Consider the following 18264-nt stretch of genomic DNA (forward strand, 5'->3'; position numbering starts at 1 on the left):
GCATTTTCCCTTCATGGATATTCTTCTTTTTTTGACATTGATGGGTCATCACTGATAATAGATTTAGAATTTCCGTTAACATTCTATATTTTTCTGTCAGTAATGTTGACAAATAATAATTTTCATGGTGTTATTTTGTACTGAAATTTTCAAAAAAAGCAGAAAAAAAGATCAAAGAAAAGCAAACTAATCGGCGACCGATTTCTAGTGGACTTCCAAGAGACCTCCGGATAATTTTCAGATATTTTTCATAAAAACAACAACAACAGCAGCAGCAACAACAACAACTATAAATAATTGGAACTGGATGGGCACAGAGTTTCATGATTTATTGTGCTTGGAATGTTTCTAAAATGTATAACAAACCACACTGAACAGGGATGATGTCATCTGAGTTTCACCGCAAGAATGTGAGTGGGAAAACAGCAAAATGGAAGAAGTATGCATAAATTCTACATAGGGAAACTTGTTAAACAAGTGGTATTGTTTAAAATATGGAATTGCACTCCTATATTTCTGAAGTGTCCCCCCCCCCCCCCCCCCATGACATCATCCTTGTTCAGCGTATTTTTTTTTTTTTTTTTTTTTTTTGGGGGGGGGGGGATTCAGACCTTGGTTTCTTTGTTCAGGGGCCATAGTAAATTTCACAAATCTAAACATGGACATGATGGAGCTGTCGACTTATGTACTACATGATGTGAAATTATTAAAATTGTCTCGATTTTCTTTTAATTAAATCGCCGACGAGTCACCGACCAGTTGCTGGCAATGTGCACACCTTTCTGCGAGCAGTCGGCTATTCATCAGCAGGATTGTTGTTGTAAACAAACCGTTCCCAAGGCGCTCGAAAGGCCGCAAAATGGTTTGCTAACCGTCATAAGTTAGCACACTGACGATCTCTGTAGTTTGGTCGCCTATAAGCCATTTCACACTCCCACTATGAGCAGGGGGAAAAAAAATCATTAATATAATTGTGCAATCGGGCATGTTGGTTGAGATAAGCATCAGTGATGCCATGACTACAGTGTAATCGTTATAAGTGGTGGTTGTCAGCACATCCACCTGACAGCAAGTCTGGTATTTCGCAATTAGCAGAAAAAGGTCATTTGTACTGAGAGACAGGTTGTCTTTTTAATCCACTGAGATGAGCATCTGTGATGCAATGATCATTCACTTAATCCTTATTTACGGTGTCTGTCAGTACATCCACCTGACAGCAAGCCTGGTATTTGGCAATGTTAACAGAAAAAGTTTGTTAATGTATTCAAAACAGCACAATGAAATGGATGCTTCCCATAAAGTGTTGATTTACGAACCATTCTGGTCATTTGATCTACGCAAGTTCATTCTTTGTTTGAATACGAGTTCTATGATGGGCAAGCTAATGCATTATGTCACTTTGACTCAACTGAAGTGACTACTATATAAACAACTGAGAAAAATGAAAGACCATGTTGTACCCATGTGCTCATGAGCTAGCTCCGAACTGGCTTACTATGATGGAAAATACAAAATGATGAAGTGCATGGATGTCTGCCAAAGTGTCAATGAACAGACCACTCTGGTCACCTAATCTATAGACTAGCTTCCAGACCCTCCGTTCTTAATATTTTGCTATACAGGATATTGACGCCCTCAACGTCGAAAACTGGATTACGTTTAGGTGGTTTTTGCCTTCGGCAAAGGCGGTGACTTCGTCGCCGTAGAGTCCAGTTGGCAAGGTCTGGAAACCAGACTACTAATCTACAAACCAGAAGGCCTATACTTGCTTGAACATGATTTTCATAAACTGTTACATCGGGCAAGTTTAGGCATTATGTCGCTTTCAAAACGAAGGAAAAGCCTATCCAACTGAGAGAGAGAGAAAAAAAAACAGATAGGTCATTAAAAACAATGTGCGCATGAGCTACATGTGGATTGGCTGTTTGGTTGTCGATGGTCACCAGCAGTTCTTCTTTGTTGCTGAAGGTCGACGTCAGTATTGCTTTCTTGTATAATCAGGCCCTTATGTGGCAAATCACACATAAATCATAATCTACTACCACTACTCTATACTGATACTGCTGCAAATCATGATATGATAGAACTACATGAATGTGCACAGGATATGACTGTGCAACACAATGAGCATATCTTGAGGAATGCATGATGTAACTTGAAAAAGAAATGTGTTAATTAAAAGATTGAATCAAACCGTGAAATACAGTATGTCCCTCGAAAATTACACGGAAACCCTCCGCAATGATAACTTATTAAAAATATGGAATCAATCCAAATATAATTTCAGGGTGTAAAATTATAACTCATTGCCCACATCTTACAGAAAACCCATTCGCTTTGCTTCAGTGGTCAAAGAGAAATACGGAATTTTGCAAAACATAATTTATCTGGAACCACTTCCCTTCAAGTTATATCTATTTACATATTAATGTGCAGTTCCAAGAGCATCGAAGTGCTAAACTCATGACATGCTCTACAACAATCCACATTTCTCTGTGACCGCTTAACCAAATTGAATGGGGTTTTCTGCAAAATAGAGCTTAGATGTTATGTCTTAAGACCATGAAGTACCATTTGGACAGTTTAATCATATTGCATGTTATCAATGCAAAAATCTGTTTTGTTTTGTTGTGTTTTTTGTTTTGTTTTTGTTTTTGTTTTTGTTTTTTTTTTGTTTTTTTTTTTTTTGGGGGGGGGGAACATACTGTACAATAATATTGTCTTTGGAGTTTTACACGTGTTACGATCCTGAAATGGCCTTCAGCCACTGGCTCCGTATAGCCGCCGCACTTCCCGAAGCCTCTAGCCTGAACATGATGAGGACTTGCAGCCAAGGACTTCCAAAGAGTTGAAATTAATGTAATTAATTACTGCTGCTGCTACCTCTTCTGTGTGTGAGTACACACTAATAATGTTGATAATTGTGATAATAGCGGTATAGAGTATCGTATTCCCCCCCCCCCAAAAAAAATATATATATATGTATATATATATATATATATATATATATATATATATATATATGATATTATACATATATATACAACGGGTCCCTTCTTAATAGTAACTTTAAAAGTGGTGAATCAATCCAAATACAATTTCAGGGTGTGAAACTTTAACTTATTGTCCATATCGTGCTGAAAACCCCATCCGATTTGGCTCAGTAGTCAAAGAGAAATGAGGAGTTTTGTAGAGCATGTCGGAAATTAATCCCTTCTCTCTAAGTTCTGTCCATTGTGTTCACACAATATGCAATTCAAACAGCATCCAAGTACTAAATTTGGAAGAATCAGACCCCTGACATGCTTTACGAAGATCCACATTTCTCTATGACGACTTGACCGAATTGAATGGGGTTTTCCGCACAATGTAAGATGTCATATTGTAGACTCTGAAGTAGCATTTAGACAGTTTAATCATATTGGAATTTTCAATGCGAAAATCCTTTTGTAAATTTTTTTTGGGGGGGATATACTGTTCATCATCTTCTAACTTCTAATATTAGCTGGCATGATTGCTACATAGTGATCATTATTGGTGAAAATAATGATGAAATGCTATAATGACAGCATTCATGATCATATCAACTGTGAGAATATTGTGCCAATGGGACTGAAAATATATAGACAAACTTGAAAAGGAAGGCTAGAAATTATGAAAGACAATGCCATATATGTCTCCGGAATCTCTTTATTATTAATTCAGTCATATCATCGAACCTACCGGGGCAATCTGTTTTGCGTATGAGACAGATTCAAATTATCAGCCAATTGAAAGATGGCGGTATTTCTCTCTTATGTTTTCAGCACAAAATAAAATGTGTCTTTTACCTGTGCTCCCATATGAAAATGTGATAATACTCATGATGAAAAAAAATACATATAATTATCAAACACATATCTTCACACTGTAAGACTCATAAACATAGCAAAGATGTTTCTCAAACAATGTTATGATAGATGTATGCATTCAGGATGCAATATAGAGTATGTTCCCCAAAAAAAATTCAACGGGGCCCTCCGCAATGATATCTTTAAAAATAGTACATCAATCTAAATACAAATTCAGGGTATGAAACTATAACTCATTGCCCACAGTCTTACAGAAAACCCCACTCGATTTGCTTTAGTGGTCAAAGAGAAATACGGAATTTTGTAGAGGATGTCGGGAATCTCTTCTGTCCAAGTTCTGTCTATCATTCACACACAAGATCATCGAAATGCTAAACTCGGAAGAATCCGATTAATGACATGCTTTACAACAATCCACATTTCTCTGTGACCGCATAACCAAATCGAATGGGGATTTCTGCAAATTAGAGCTAAAATGTTTTATTTTAAGACCCTGAAGTAGCATTAAAAAAATTAATCATATTGGGCATTATCAATGCGAAAATCTGATTGTAATTTTTGGGGGACATACTGTAGTAAGTCGCCCCAAAAATTACAACCAGATTTTCGAATAATATTGATAACACCTAATATGATCAACCTGTCTAAGTGCTACTTCAGGGTCTTAAAATATAACATCTTAGCTCTGTTTTGCAGAAAACCCCATTCAATTTGGTTAAGCGGTCACAGAGAAATGTGGATTGTCGCAAAGCATGTCATGAGTCTGATTCTTCCAATTTTAGCAATTCAATGCTCTTGTGTGTGAAAAATAGACAGAATTTGGACAGAAGAGATGCCCGACATCCTCTACAAAATTCCGTATTTCTCTTTAACCACTGAAGCAAATCGAATGGGGTTTTCTGTAAGATGTGGGCAATGAGTTATAGTTTCATACCCTGAATTTGTATTTAGATTGATTCACTATCTTTAAAGATATCATTGCGGAGGGCCCGTTTTTATTTTTTTTGGGGGGACATACTGTATACACCTTAGTGTGTATATCTCAAAGCTTTCATGTTTTAATTGGAAAACGGTTGAACACTTCAGTGCCTAAACGATAATTGTGTGATACATTAATAATTGTGTTTGGCGCTTAGGACGTGTTGTGAAAGATTGCGACCTTCATGCATCGGCTGCGTTACATCGGCTGCTGTCTAACTCCCCAAAGCCCCTGACCTGATCATGACGCCGACTTTCAAATTGTTACGTATTGTTATCATCTTGAAAGCAGTTATGAAACCAAGCTATTCTGGAAATAGTAACACTTCTATACTATCTATATCTATATTATCTCGTCTGACGAGTATGCGAATGTTATTATGCCGATATTTGTTGTGTGGTGTATTTGTGTGTGTACGACTTTTTTATATTCAGGTGATCTTCAAAATTGAGCGTCAACATATTTATTGTGTTTTTATTATCTCTTACTTGATAGGATGATATCAATGCTTGTTAACTTGCTTTCAGAAATGTTCAAAAACTTTGTTCTTCCGCGTGTAATGTAGTCCTCTTGTCTTGAATGAAACATGCTAATCGAATATTTTTTTTATTGGAAAATGCTAGTCATAACATAAGTTATCAAAATAATATAAAACCAAATTTATCTTCATTTTCTTTTGTTCTTCTGTTTTTCACTGCAATTTTTTGTTACAACGTCAGAGCGGAATGATATTTCACTAATCGGCCACATCTTACACATAAGCTGTTTACAAATGACAATACCACTTCACAACTGTTTCATCCTTCAGATGCGTCGCCAATGACATATGTCGTGTAATAACGTTTGAGAAGATCTAATCTGTGTCAATCATTCTAAGAAAGATATTTATCCTACTGCGTCGCGAGGCAGACCTAGAGTTGAGGAAACACAGGTAAGAAGCTTGTATTGATTAAATACCAGATATTTAGTTAAACTGTGGTGTTTGTCTGATATCTGAGATTTCGTGACATCATCGCTTGGAACGTTTTATCAGTTATACAAAAGTGTTTTTGGTTGTTGTTGTTGTTGTTTTATGTGTGTATATGTGTGTGTTTCCTCACTAAATGTAGGGTAGTTTCATTTTGTCTCTGTTGTTAAAGGAACAAAAAAGAGAGAAATCAGTCATATTTTTCAACCAACGTGAAACTGTGCTGTGGTACTCGTGCATCACAGATTGTTGTCGGAAAAAAGATAAATGAAAAATAAGATAACTTAGTTCTTTTAGGCATAGGGTCGTAAATGATTGTAGGCCCTACTTGTTCATTTGACAAAATTTTGTTTGGATTGCCTATTGAAGGGTTACATTATAGATTTTCTTTGTGCTTTAGCAAACATGATTGAACTGAGTTTACGTGCATTGTGTTAAATTGCGGAGTATAAACTTAAATTGATATTGACATTATATGTGACCCGGCATCACAAAACGAAGAGAAAGTCGTCAGACTTGAACTTTTAGTTAAGAGCAGACTTTATGCTTTAAAATGATGTAAAACTCAAATCAAATGGGCCCTCCTAAATATTGGAAAGAAAGCACACACTCAGGTAAAGTGTAAACTGAGAAAAGAGGCCCTGAAGTACAGTGTCTATTCAAGCGCTATAAATCTTTACCAATCCGCACTGGCTGTGCGATGAATGGGACAAAATCAGGGGGTAGACCACCTGAGTAAAAACAATGAAGGGATTATTAGATTAAAATAAGATTGAGCGTGCCTTAATAACCTATTCTGTCCATAATGAATGCCAACTTTGAAAGCAGTAGCGTTATCCTCTCAAAAGTTATTACAGTTGAAAGTGAAGAGTGTATGCAAGGTCTTTTTAGAAATGAACAGGGGACACCAAAGACACGCCTATTCACACTATTCTATACAAAAAAGAAATACCAAATAAACTGCTAGAAGAAAAACACTTTCCTGCACGTTTTATGATCCCAAATTTTAGTATAATGTAGAAGAAGACTTGCTCTTTTAGAAAATATGAAAAAGTTAAGATCAGCTAGGTTGACCCATTTCACCTATTTTTAGTCCTCACACAAAATCAGTGTGTGCGACTATTTGTTCGTTTTGTGATGCATGGTCACATAATTCTATTGGTAACCTTTTGGACAATGCATTTCTACTATTTAACTAAACGAGGAAATCACAATACAAAGTATAAGGTCCTGACCGCAATGTCTGATAGACTCAAGTGATATGAATGTTGTTATGGGACAGGTCTGCACATTTTGTTCTTGTTGCTTATTTCTTGTCAATCTGTTTGTTATTGTAACTGTCTGTCAACCTTCCTAAAGGCGCTTTAGGTCCTTTAGGTTATCAATTAAATTGGTTCTCCTTTATTGTTATTATTGTTATTATTATTTTGTTTGTATTATTATTATTGTTATTATTATTATCATTATCATTGATATTATTATTGTCATTATTATTATTATTATTATTATGCATTTGCAATCAACAGCACATGTGGGTGCAGCGTAATACGAGGGAGAGAGAGAGAGAGGAGGGGGTAGAAAGAGTTGTGTTTCTGTGTTGAAAAAAAAAATCAGAATGCATGCACTTCATGACATGCGGAAATTTGAATGAAAGTGAGAGATATGATACGGTGTATTGTTATGTAATGCAACAACCGTAATGTAAGGTATGAAATCAGTGGCTGAGGAGTACAACAGCCATGAAATTAAAGGTATTGCAATCAACTGTGGTGGACCTTTATAAACTCCTCAAAAAAAAGTTCTGCAAGTCTAATTTGACGTATCATATTTCTCTTAAAACTATATCATTTCATTCAAATGTGACAACATAAGAAAGCCTGATTAATCATCTTTAAGATGACACCTCACTTGCTATGATTGGGAATTCCTGGAATGCAAAGTGTGACTGAGTATGAGGAAAGGCCAAATGTGAAATGTTGCAAAATAGAGCAAACGCGTTATGTCAAACAGTGTAATTCCCATTTGCTTTGTCGTTTCAGGGAAGGAATGTTCTTGAAAAGAATGCAATGTGAGATTATCATTGGATTCCAGGCTTCACCAATGAATTAAAAGCTGCAGTAGTATCTGCAGATTAAAATTAAACATAAAGGTTGACCAAACAGTCATCTAATGTCTAAGAAATGGGAGTTTTTGAAAGTGCTGTTATTTCAGCATTGCTTATTCCAGTGCCCTGTTTTCATCAAAGTGTACATTATCAAAAGCAGAATTGTTGCGACTTTTCACTTCTGATCTGTCTCCATACTCAGCTGTTTTGCACATTTCAAGAACACCCAATCATAGCAAGTGAGGTGTCATTTTGAAAATAATTAGTCAGGTTTTCTTATGATGTCATATTTAATGAAGATAATCTGGGTATAAGAGAAATATAATATATCAATCTTTAATTGCAGAACGTAGTTTGAAGAGTTTATAATGGTTGCAATAAAAACATTACCATGAACTTTTTAACATTCCACTTGAAATAATCTGAAAATGGACGAATTTTAGTGCAGCTATTTAATCACAGCATCATGAAACAACTGTGTGTATATAGACTAATTTTAGCACACTCTGTAGCAACCTGTCCACATAACATTAAAGAAATAAACGGTAGAGGAAACAAAAATCCCTCTTTGGTTGTTGTTGTTGTTGCTGTTGTTGTTGTTGTTAAAGATGTTTTCATGCAACCTAAAAGCGATTCCTTAACTCCCCCCCCCAAAAAAAAAAAGAAATGAAAAAAAATGAGCTGCTAGTAATCCTGGATTTCCAAAACATTTCGAAACACACACACACACACACACACACACACACACACACACACACACATTTTGTATAGATTTTATATGTAATGATTACAAAGAACAACGTTTTTGCCAGGATCAGATATTTTCAAACTAAGTGGAGATGACATTTCTCCGGCAACTCATTAATCTCCCACAACAAAAGCTCTCCCACCTCCTTCTATATAGAGCTTTACAGAAATGAAGCAAAAATTCTAAGATGCAATTAGTGCTTGTCACCATAATCATACTCTCGCATGGTATGATATGATTTTTTTTTCTTTGTGTCGCTGCTCTCGTTAGGGCATAGTTGGGTAGTGGATAGGATCCTGGACTCGTCACCATCTAAGGCATATTTTTATGTTGAAACACATGTTTTGTATCATTTGAATATGGAAACAAATGGATGAATGGATGAATGAATGAATGAATGAATGAATGAATGAATGAATGAATGAATGAATTAATGATTGAACTAGAGAGGGGCCGTCAAAGGCGGCAGACCCACGCCTAAGTACAAAGTCGGGGTAAACATAATGTGCATTCGGTCATCTACCAGAATTCGGCCACTTAATTGCCAGTGTGCTTTATCACCAGCCAGTGAGTTCTACCAAAGATCGTACACTGAAGTGTACGATCTTTGGTTCTACAGTCACATCACACGCAAATCACATCATTACACATACGGTATTAACACTCATTCACGTACAGGAAAGTCCTCAAGTCTCCTCCAAAAATCCATCGAAAATCCCAAATTCCACCGTCAAAAGTGCAGAATCGGAACTTTTCCAAGCGCGCGCGACCAGTTTTAAGAGTATTGTCTACGCGACGGGTCGCGGAAAAAGCGCTAAAAATCGAGAAATACGCCGTTTTCTTGCGGGATATTTTGATTATAGCAAGCCGAGAGTGTGATGATATCAAAGGTCGTATGAGTGTACGATCTTTGATGGTATCCACAAAAGCAAAAAAGAAAAACAAAATTTACGTACCCCCTAGGCAATTACCCCTATGATTAGTGTCTACGGGAATTATTCAATGCAAGGGTTGAATGCAAATGTCTACTGCACCAGTATTCGGCCACCAACGAGCGCCGCAACGTCACCGGTGCAATTTTGCACCAACAGTGTAGAGCGCGATGCATTTTCAGCGGCCTTGCACACGCATTGACATTGAGCACGCATATCGTGCAGTGTGACTGCGACCGAGAAAAAATGCTCCTCCAACGTAAAAAACAATCAATGTTAATTTGAAAAATCATCAAATATCAAAGGTCGTATGAGTGTACGATCTTTGATGGTATCCACAAAAGCAAAAAAGAAAAACAAAATTTACGTACCCCCTAGGCAATTACCCCTATGATTAGTGTCTACGGGAATTATTCAATGCAAGGGTTGAATGCAAATGTCTACTGCACCAGTATTCGGCCACCAACGAGCGCCGCAACGTCCCCGGTGCAATTTTGCACCAACAGTGTAGAGCGCGATGCATTTTCAGCGGCCTTGCACACGCATTGACATTGAGCACACATATCGTGCAGTGTGACTGCGACCGAGCAAAATGCTCCTCCAACGAAAAAAACAATCAATGTTAATTTGAAAAATCATCAAAATACGGGCCAGTTTGTGATGACGGAGAACGAACTTTCATAAATCTAGAAGGACATAGTCCCTCAAATAGGCCTAAACGTAAATTTCGGAATTCTTACGAACATTTGAGCAGCGAAGTCGGATCGTTTGGGAGTTTATGTTTTCGTATGGTAGCGGAAAATCGCAAAGTGAGAAACGGGAAATTTTCGGAATGGTCACTATACCATGGGGTCAAAACTTCAAGGTCACACAGAATTTGCAAGGGTCAACCGATTATCACCAAAATCTAATCGATTCTTTCCTGTCATTATCCAAACATTCCCTGAACATTTCGTGCAAATCCGTTTACCCGTTCTCTTGTTATCTTGTACACAAACAAACAAACAAACAAACAAACAAACAAACAAACATACAAACAAACAAACAAAAAACAAACAAACAAACAAACAAACAAACAAACATACGGAACCCTTTACATAACCCCCTGCCGATTTTCATCGGCGTGGGTAATGAATGAGTGAGTAAATGAAATGAAAATGGGTGCCTGGCAGTGTTGGCCTAGTGAGTATACACTTTAGGTAAATGCAACCATATAGTTCCTATTATTGTTACCCACGCCGATGAAAATCGGCAGGGGGTTATGTAAAGGGTTCCGTATGTTTGTTTGTTTGTTTGTTTGTTTGTTTGTTTGTTTGTTTGTTTGTGTACAAGATAACAAGAGAACGGGTAAACGGATTTGCACGAAATGTTATGGGGATGTTTGGATAATGGCAGGAAAGAATCGATTAGATTTTGGTGATAATCGGTTGATCCTTGCAAATTCTGTGTGACCTTGAAGTTTTGACCCCATGGTATAGTGACCACTCCGAAAATTTCCCGTTTCTCACTTTGCGATTTTCCGCTACCATACGAAAACATAAACTCCCAAACGATCCGACTTCGCTGCTCAAATGTTCGTAAGAATTCCGAAATTTACGTTTAGGCCTATTTGAGGGACTATGTCCTTCTAGATTTATGAAAGTTCGTTCTCCGTCATCACAAACTGGCCCGTATTTTGATGATTTTTCAAATTAACATTGATTGTTTTTTTCGTTGGAGGAGCATTTGCTCGGTCGCAGTCACACTGCACGATATGCGCGCTCAATGTCAATGCGTGTGCAAGGCCGCTGAAAATGCATCGCGCTCTACACTGTTGGTGCAAAATTGCATCGGGGACGTTGCGGCGCTCGTTGGTGGCCGAATACTGGTGCAGTAGACATTTGCATTCAACCCCTGCATTGAATAATTCCCGTAGACACTAATCATAGGGGTAATTGCCTAGGGGATACGTAAATTTTGTTTTTCTTTTGCGCTTTTGTGGATACCATCAAAGATCTTACACTCATACGACCTTTGATATCATCACACTCTCGGCTTGCTATAATCAAAATATCCCGCAAGAAAACGGCGTATTTCTCGATTTTTAGCGCTTTTTCCGCGACCCGTCGCGGAGACAATACTCTTAAAACTGGACTTAATTCGCGCGCGCTTGGAAAAGTTCCGATTCTACACTTTTGACGGTGGAATTTGGGATTTTCGATGGATTTTTGGAGGAGACTTAAGGACTTTTTCTGTACGTGAATGTGTGTTAATACCGTATGTGTAATGATGTGATTTGCGTGTGATGTGACTGTAGAACCAAAGATCGTACACTTCAGTGTACGATCTTTGGTAGAACTCACTGGCTGGTGATAAAGCACACTGGCAATTAAGTGGCCGAATTCTGGTAGATGACCGAATGCACATTATGTTTACCCCGACTTTGTACTAGTACTTAGGCGTGGGTCTGCCGCCTTTGACGGCCCCTCTCTAGTTATTAGTATTGTTATTACCATCTTTCGAATATTGTCACCATATTCTATGCATCTATGTACTAATGTAATGTGAGAATATGACGTATATTATAATACAACACCGAAGCATAATTAGGGGTATGTAGAAGAAGCCTTGGATCGTCTTATACCTGCCGGACTCAACATTGTGATTTTGATATTCCATACATTCTATCACACACATCTGTGCTGTTGGAGCAGTATTTCAGCAATAACTTTGCATACGTTCATTGGTCAAAGGCATCTCTCTTTTCCGTTAATTTCATTTTGTTTGTAGCAAATTTACAAAACCACGATGGATGCTATATATCCTTCCACGACTCATTAACGTGATTAATCGTGTGTAGACTCATAATGTATAGTCGATTCATAAGATATGCGTGCGAGTATAAAGCGATGATTGATAGTAGCAGTAGTAGTAGTAGTAGTGGTGGTGGTGGTAATGATCATAATGATGATGATGATGATGATGATGATAATGATAATAATAATGATAATGATAACAATAATAATGATAATACTAATATTAATAATAACAATAATGCTTGCATAGGGCAAAACACATAGCACATATGCCCCTAATTACATAGTATGTGCTCAAAAATGAAAAGATTATACAAGAACATACAATTCCAATTACAATATCCATTCTTTATCTGATTTTTTTTCTCCTTCACCCAGGGTGCCAATGTCCTTCAAAACCGAGATGCAAATTTCAAAGCGACTTCATATTGCTATGGTAACAACTCTCCTAGCAGTATATATGGGTAGGCAGTTTTCGCACTATTTTAAGAGTTAGTCAGGTATTGATTGATAGATACAAGATTGTTATGCATTAATTTTGAAGATGAGCAATTTGTAATGGGAAGTGGTTTGTATAAAGCAATGATATTTTATAGATTATGCTCATTATACACGTCTATGTCTACGTTATATGTAATCGTAGGCCCATATTTGAATAATCTATAAATTTTGATAAGTTGATATCTGTCCCAGGTTTGCTCTTTTGGGTATATCATCTGAGCGGCAAAAAGAAGCAGGCTGCAAATGGCACGATTAGGTTATGTAGAAATAAAGACATGAAAACCCGATCAATGTGATCAATGATCAATGTTTCTTTACACTAATAGGTTTGTACAGTCCTACAAGCCATTTAAAGGCTTTCTCATGTACATTCCATTTTTCATCATTATGTACAAAATGTATACTTTGTGCTGATTTGTATAGTACGTGAATGTATCAATACCTTGTGTTAATGTTATTTTGATTTGTATGTCATGTGTTTTTATCCTTGTGGAATGATGGAAATATATGAAATGAAATGAAATGATTCATATTTGGACAAAGAGTCTTTAATTGGTATAAAAACAATAAGGCGTCAGTAAATTCATACTAATATTCAACTTTATGGTAAATCGTAACGGAAACATACTGAATTGGACAATTTACAATTTAATTGGAATCGCATTTTCTTTGCTCATTTTTCACTGATAATTTACAAATTTAGTGGAATAAAGACATGATTTCAAAACAAAAGATAATAAAGCAGAGGACTAAAGAAGCAAGGCATTACTTTGTTTTCAGTTCGTCTACTCTCTGTACCGATGAAATTTGTCAGATCGTAATTACTGATCTACATCTTGTAACAAACACACCAAAAAAGAAAAAAAAAGAAACTAGCCATGTTAGCGGGAATCGAACCTGTCATCTACACTGCTTTCGGGGCAGTGACACTATACCACCAGCATGATTTCTAGACTTCATTGCGCAAAATGTGTGAGTGTCTTAGTGTAATAACCTTATTTTATGTACTTTATGATCCCGAACATAATTGTTATTTTTCTTACTTCATTATAAACACACACTGCAAGTTTGGTGAAAACCCGATTTCCGTTCTGCGATTGTTGAGATATTAAATCCATTCAATGTCCTGTATGATCCCTGTTTACTTTGGCCATTTGACCTTAAATCATTACCCCAAATTTCGTTGTATATGTCTAACTTCAATTTGAGCACAGACTGCAAGTTTGATAAAGATGCGATCGTCATTGGGAGATTAAGCGTATTTCATATCCTTTATGAATCATTTACCCTTTGTCTTCATGTCCCAAAACTTCGTTTCTTTTTTACCTCATTATGAATACATGATGTAAATTTCGTGAAAATTCGTTCAGCCGGTCTCGAGTTTTCTTGTACACAAACAGACACACCGCCATGTTAAGATTCGGAACAGAAAATGACCTCCGCCTGTCGAAGGAACAATCACAGCTCTTCATCCATTTGCTCATGTGCAATGTTTTGAATTTCTCTAAAGAATAATTATAGTATGCTCTTGTTGGAGAGAAATTTTATTCGTCTTGTTTTATATTAAATGGGGATATCCGGAGAGACTTATAACAAGGGGGATGTATTTACTTTGAATTCTGAAAGGATGACAGTAATGTGAATATTTTCATGTCTGATGGCATAGAGAATCTTACCGCTGAAATGTAGATGTTCATTTTCTTGATGATGTAGGTTACTGTGTGGAGACCGCCTTCGCTGGAAGTGACACTTGTTCCAATGTCCCAATGGAGATGGAAAATCTTTGCCCCAATATCTTCTCCGAGAAGACAGGCAGTTATGTCCGGTCAATACCCAAATATGTCCCACGTGACCATCCCCAGTATGACGTCATGGTTCCGGCAGAAGCAAGAGGAAAGACCAATCTGTACTGTGCCCATCCCGGTAAGATTCAACTTCATACTTTTTGCATTTGAGTTGATAATTGATCACTTCTAGACACAGGCGTATAACAAATAAGGGAATTGATATGAAACCTTTGGTAACTCATTTATATACATTTATATACACAGGCCCTAGATTCTGGAATTCATTAAGTTGCGAAATACAAGATTCTCCTTCTTTGTATTCTTTTAAGCGGAAGTTGAAATCCTTTCTGTTAAACCCTCTCTGATGTTTCGTTTGTATTAACCAAGTCCCAACAACAACAGGGTTCATCATCCAACCATCAATCAATTAATCTCTGAATTCATAATAATGAAATAGCCATCATAATCTCTGCACGGCTGTTTGCAGCCACCAGCTGTTTGAAGCACCTCTTCAGTTCCCTCTTCAATTCCCTCTTTCGTTTCCTTGATCAGCGTGTAGGCATTCTCTTTCTTCCTTCCTTCCTTCCTTCCATTTTTCCATCTATTCTGTCTAGTCGTGTCATGTTGCTGTGTGTCTCCTATTTTGTTCCGTCTTGTCTTAAATTATACTTGTGTTAAGCGTATGCAAATAAGTATTTCATTAGATTTTTCTTGAGTGGTTCACAATCTACAAGCTTGCTTTTTAGTGGACCTCTCAGTTCTTTTTTTATCCCCAACTGAAGCATGACCTTGTATTATTTTGCAAGTATACATGCATAGTGATTATATGTAAATTTATTATTGTATCATTTTGATATCATCTGCAAGTTGTATGTATACGATTGTGATATGATTCCTATTATACTGTGTTATGTTCTGTTGGAAATAGGAGAAGAATAAAATAAAATGAAATGAAATGAATGAATGAACTCGCTTACATATGGCAGGCAGGGTGTTATGGTGATACGTCGTTTCATAGCACTGAGACATGTTAGAGGTGGAACGACATTATGAATAGTCAGCGTTCCTCAAAGTTATCATCTATCCATGACAGCTCTTTCAACTTTCAAGCTTTCCTCCTTTTAATCCTGTCAAAGAACAAAGAAGAGAAGCACTCTGAGAGCGCCGACCTCCGCCAAGCATGCAGCTGATTTCCACCACTGATCTCGTTCTTCCATGGAGATATCATTCCATACCCATACGTACCTAGGCACCATGCTGAAAGTGATATAGTGTGCTGAAAGTCGCCCGATTTCCCAATGTAGAAGCCTTTGTTACGTCATAAACCCTCGGCTGCACGGCGCGCCTCGCCCGAGCAAAAACTAGAGCACGCACTTTAGTGCGCGCGTGCAAACCTCAAATACGCCAGCCTGAACTCCCAAGTTCATTGACCTTACCTGCCAAAATATCAAAAATCCTTAAATTCCCCCAAAATTCTCGGATCACTACCAAAAGTTAATTGTTTGGTACTTGTGTCATTCTCAACCTTTCCTGCAAGTTTCATCCCAATCCGTTAACTACTTTTTGAGTTATTTTGCACACGGATAAACTAACTAACGAACGAACGAACGAACGAACGAACGAACACACAAACCAACGGTAACGAAAACATAACCTCCTCCCTTGGCGGAGGTAACAAGCAAACAAACAAACTTTGCAGAGGTTTGCAAACAAGCAAACCACGAAACTGGTGAAGTCATCTTGAAGTAATGAAATTACGTAATTTTCATATTCATGTGAACATGACCGTAACCAACCTCTCCATCCTTGGAAATACTTATGTTCTCATAATGAAGTTATGAAAAATGAAAATGAAAATTATTCACGGAAGTGCACTTATGGGAGTGACAAGACTTAATCCTCAGACCATAACCACTCATAAACTATCCTACAGAATGTAATATTAGAGTAGAGTACTGCCATTAAAATAAAAAAGATAGTAATAAAAAATAGCATGAGATACCTGGTCATGGATATATCAATAATGAACATATTTGGAAAACCTATTATGAAGACGGAATGTAGTCTTAACCAAGGTCAAAATCAGTTTATTTTAATATTACGCACTGCACAAATAGACTGCGTGCCAAACCCCTGTCTGAATGGAGGGATCTGCTCGGAAACTCTGGATGGCTTTATCTGCAAGTGCCCGAGGTCCATTGGTGGAAAGCTATGCGAAGAAGGTATGTATATCTTTTGCATAATTACCCTCACATGAGTCGAAGCAATATGTTTTTTTTTTTCTCAAGCTTTACAGTAGAACCATTGTCCCTTTCTTTCCTCAAAGTTATCATCTAACCATGACAGCTCTTTCAACTTTCAAGCTTTCCTCCTTTTAATTTTGTCAAAGAACAAACAAGCAAACAAACAAACTTTGCAGAGGTTTGCAAACAAGCAAACCACGAGACCGGTGAAGTCATCTTAAACTAATGAAATTACGTAATTTTCATATTCATGTGAACATGACCGTAACCAACCTCTCCATCCTTGGAATACTTTGACATTCTCATAATGAAGTGATGAAAAATGAAAGTGAAATTCACAGAAGTGCAATCATGGGAGTGACAAGACTTAATCCTCAGACCATAACCACTCATAAACTTTCCTACAGAAAGTAATATTAGAGTAGAGTACTGCCAATTAAAAAAAAAAGATAGTTATGAAAAAATAGCATGAGATATCTGGTCATGGACATGTCAATAATGAGCATATTACGAAAGTCTATTATAAAGACGGAATGTAACCTTAACCAAAGTCAAAATCGGTTTATTTTAATATTACGCACTGCACGAATAGAATGCGTGTCCAACCCCTGTCTTAATGGAGGAACCTGCTCGGAAACTCTGGATGGCTTTATCTGCAAGTGCCCGAGGTCCTTTGTCGGGAAGCTATGTGAAGAGGGTATGTATCTTTTGCATACACACCTTTTGTTATATGCAAAATAGATATTAGACGGTTTTGTCGTGTGTTGGAAAAGACTTTGCACTTACAAAAGGAAAAACACGTCATGGATTCGATTCCTGCCTGCGCGCATCAGAAAAAAATTATATTTCCAACAATAGTAGCGTATGGAAACTTCAGAACTTCAAGACACAAGTTCATAATATTGGCTGTTAGTACATACTTTTTGTTTTTGTCTTTGTTTTGTGCAGGATCTTTTTGTTCATCATTCATAGAAGGAAAAATGACAGAGTGATCCCGTGTGTGTGAGAGTCTCAGCTCATGCATGTAAATGAATGAATGCAATGAATATGGCCATCGGGTGGGAAAATGAAACAAATAAACAGACAGGCGAGAAGGGGAATCGAAAGAAGGAAATCCCAATAACAAGCTGTCTTTAACACCAGCATGAGGAATCATCATCAGTTATTGCTTTTGGTCCTTTGCCGGACATTTCAGAACCAACACCCTCATTAGCATGCAGGTAAGGCAGAAACTGGACAAGGGCACATTGTGTGCCGACTCGAACTTGCACTTTCCATGCACACGTCATACAAACCAAAACAGCGTGAAGTTGTTGTCGCGAAGTCTCACACGCGCAGCGTCTGGTCGGCCAGGAGT

The 18264-nt window shown here is 37.3% G+C and overlaps 1 protein-coding gene across 1 annotated transcript in view; it reads left to right on the plus strand.

The window, feature by feature from the left end:
- LOC139734127 (macrophage mannose receptor 1-like) overlaps positions 1 to 18264 on the plus strand; it is a 171033-nt gene that overhangs the window by 110110 nt on the left and 42659 nt on the right. Inside the window, exon 6 of the mRNA XM_071644941.1 lies at positions 14591 to 14800. Within this exon, the coding sequence (XP_071501042.1) occupies positions 14591 to 14800 (210 nt within the window). The remainder of the gene's footprint in view (positions 1 to 14590; positions 14801 to 18264) is intronic.

This window comes from Diadema antillarum, unplaced genomic scaffold (assembly GCF_040938485.1).
Source record: "Diadema antillarum isolate AM-2024a unplaced genomic scaffold, OU_Dant_1.0 scf00000025, whole genome shotgun sequence".
In the NCBI taxonomy this organism is placed as follows: Eukaryota; Metazoa; Echinodermata; class Echinoidea; order Diadematoida; family Diadematidae; genus Diadema; species Diadema antillarum.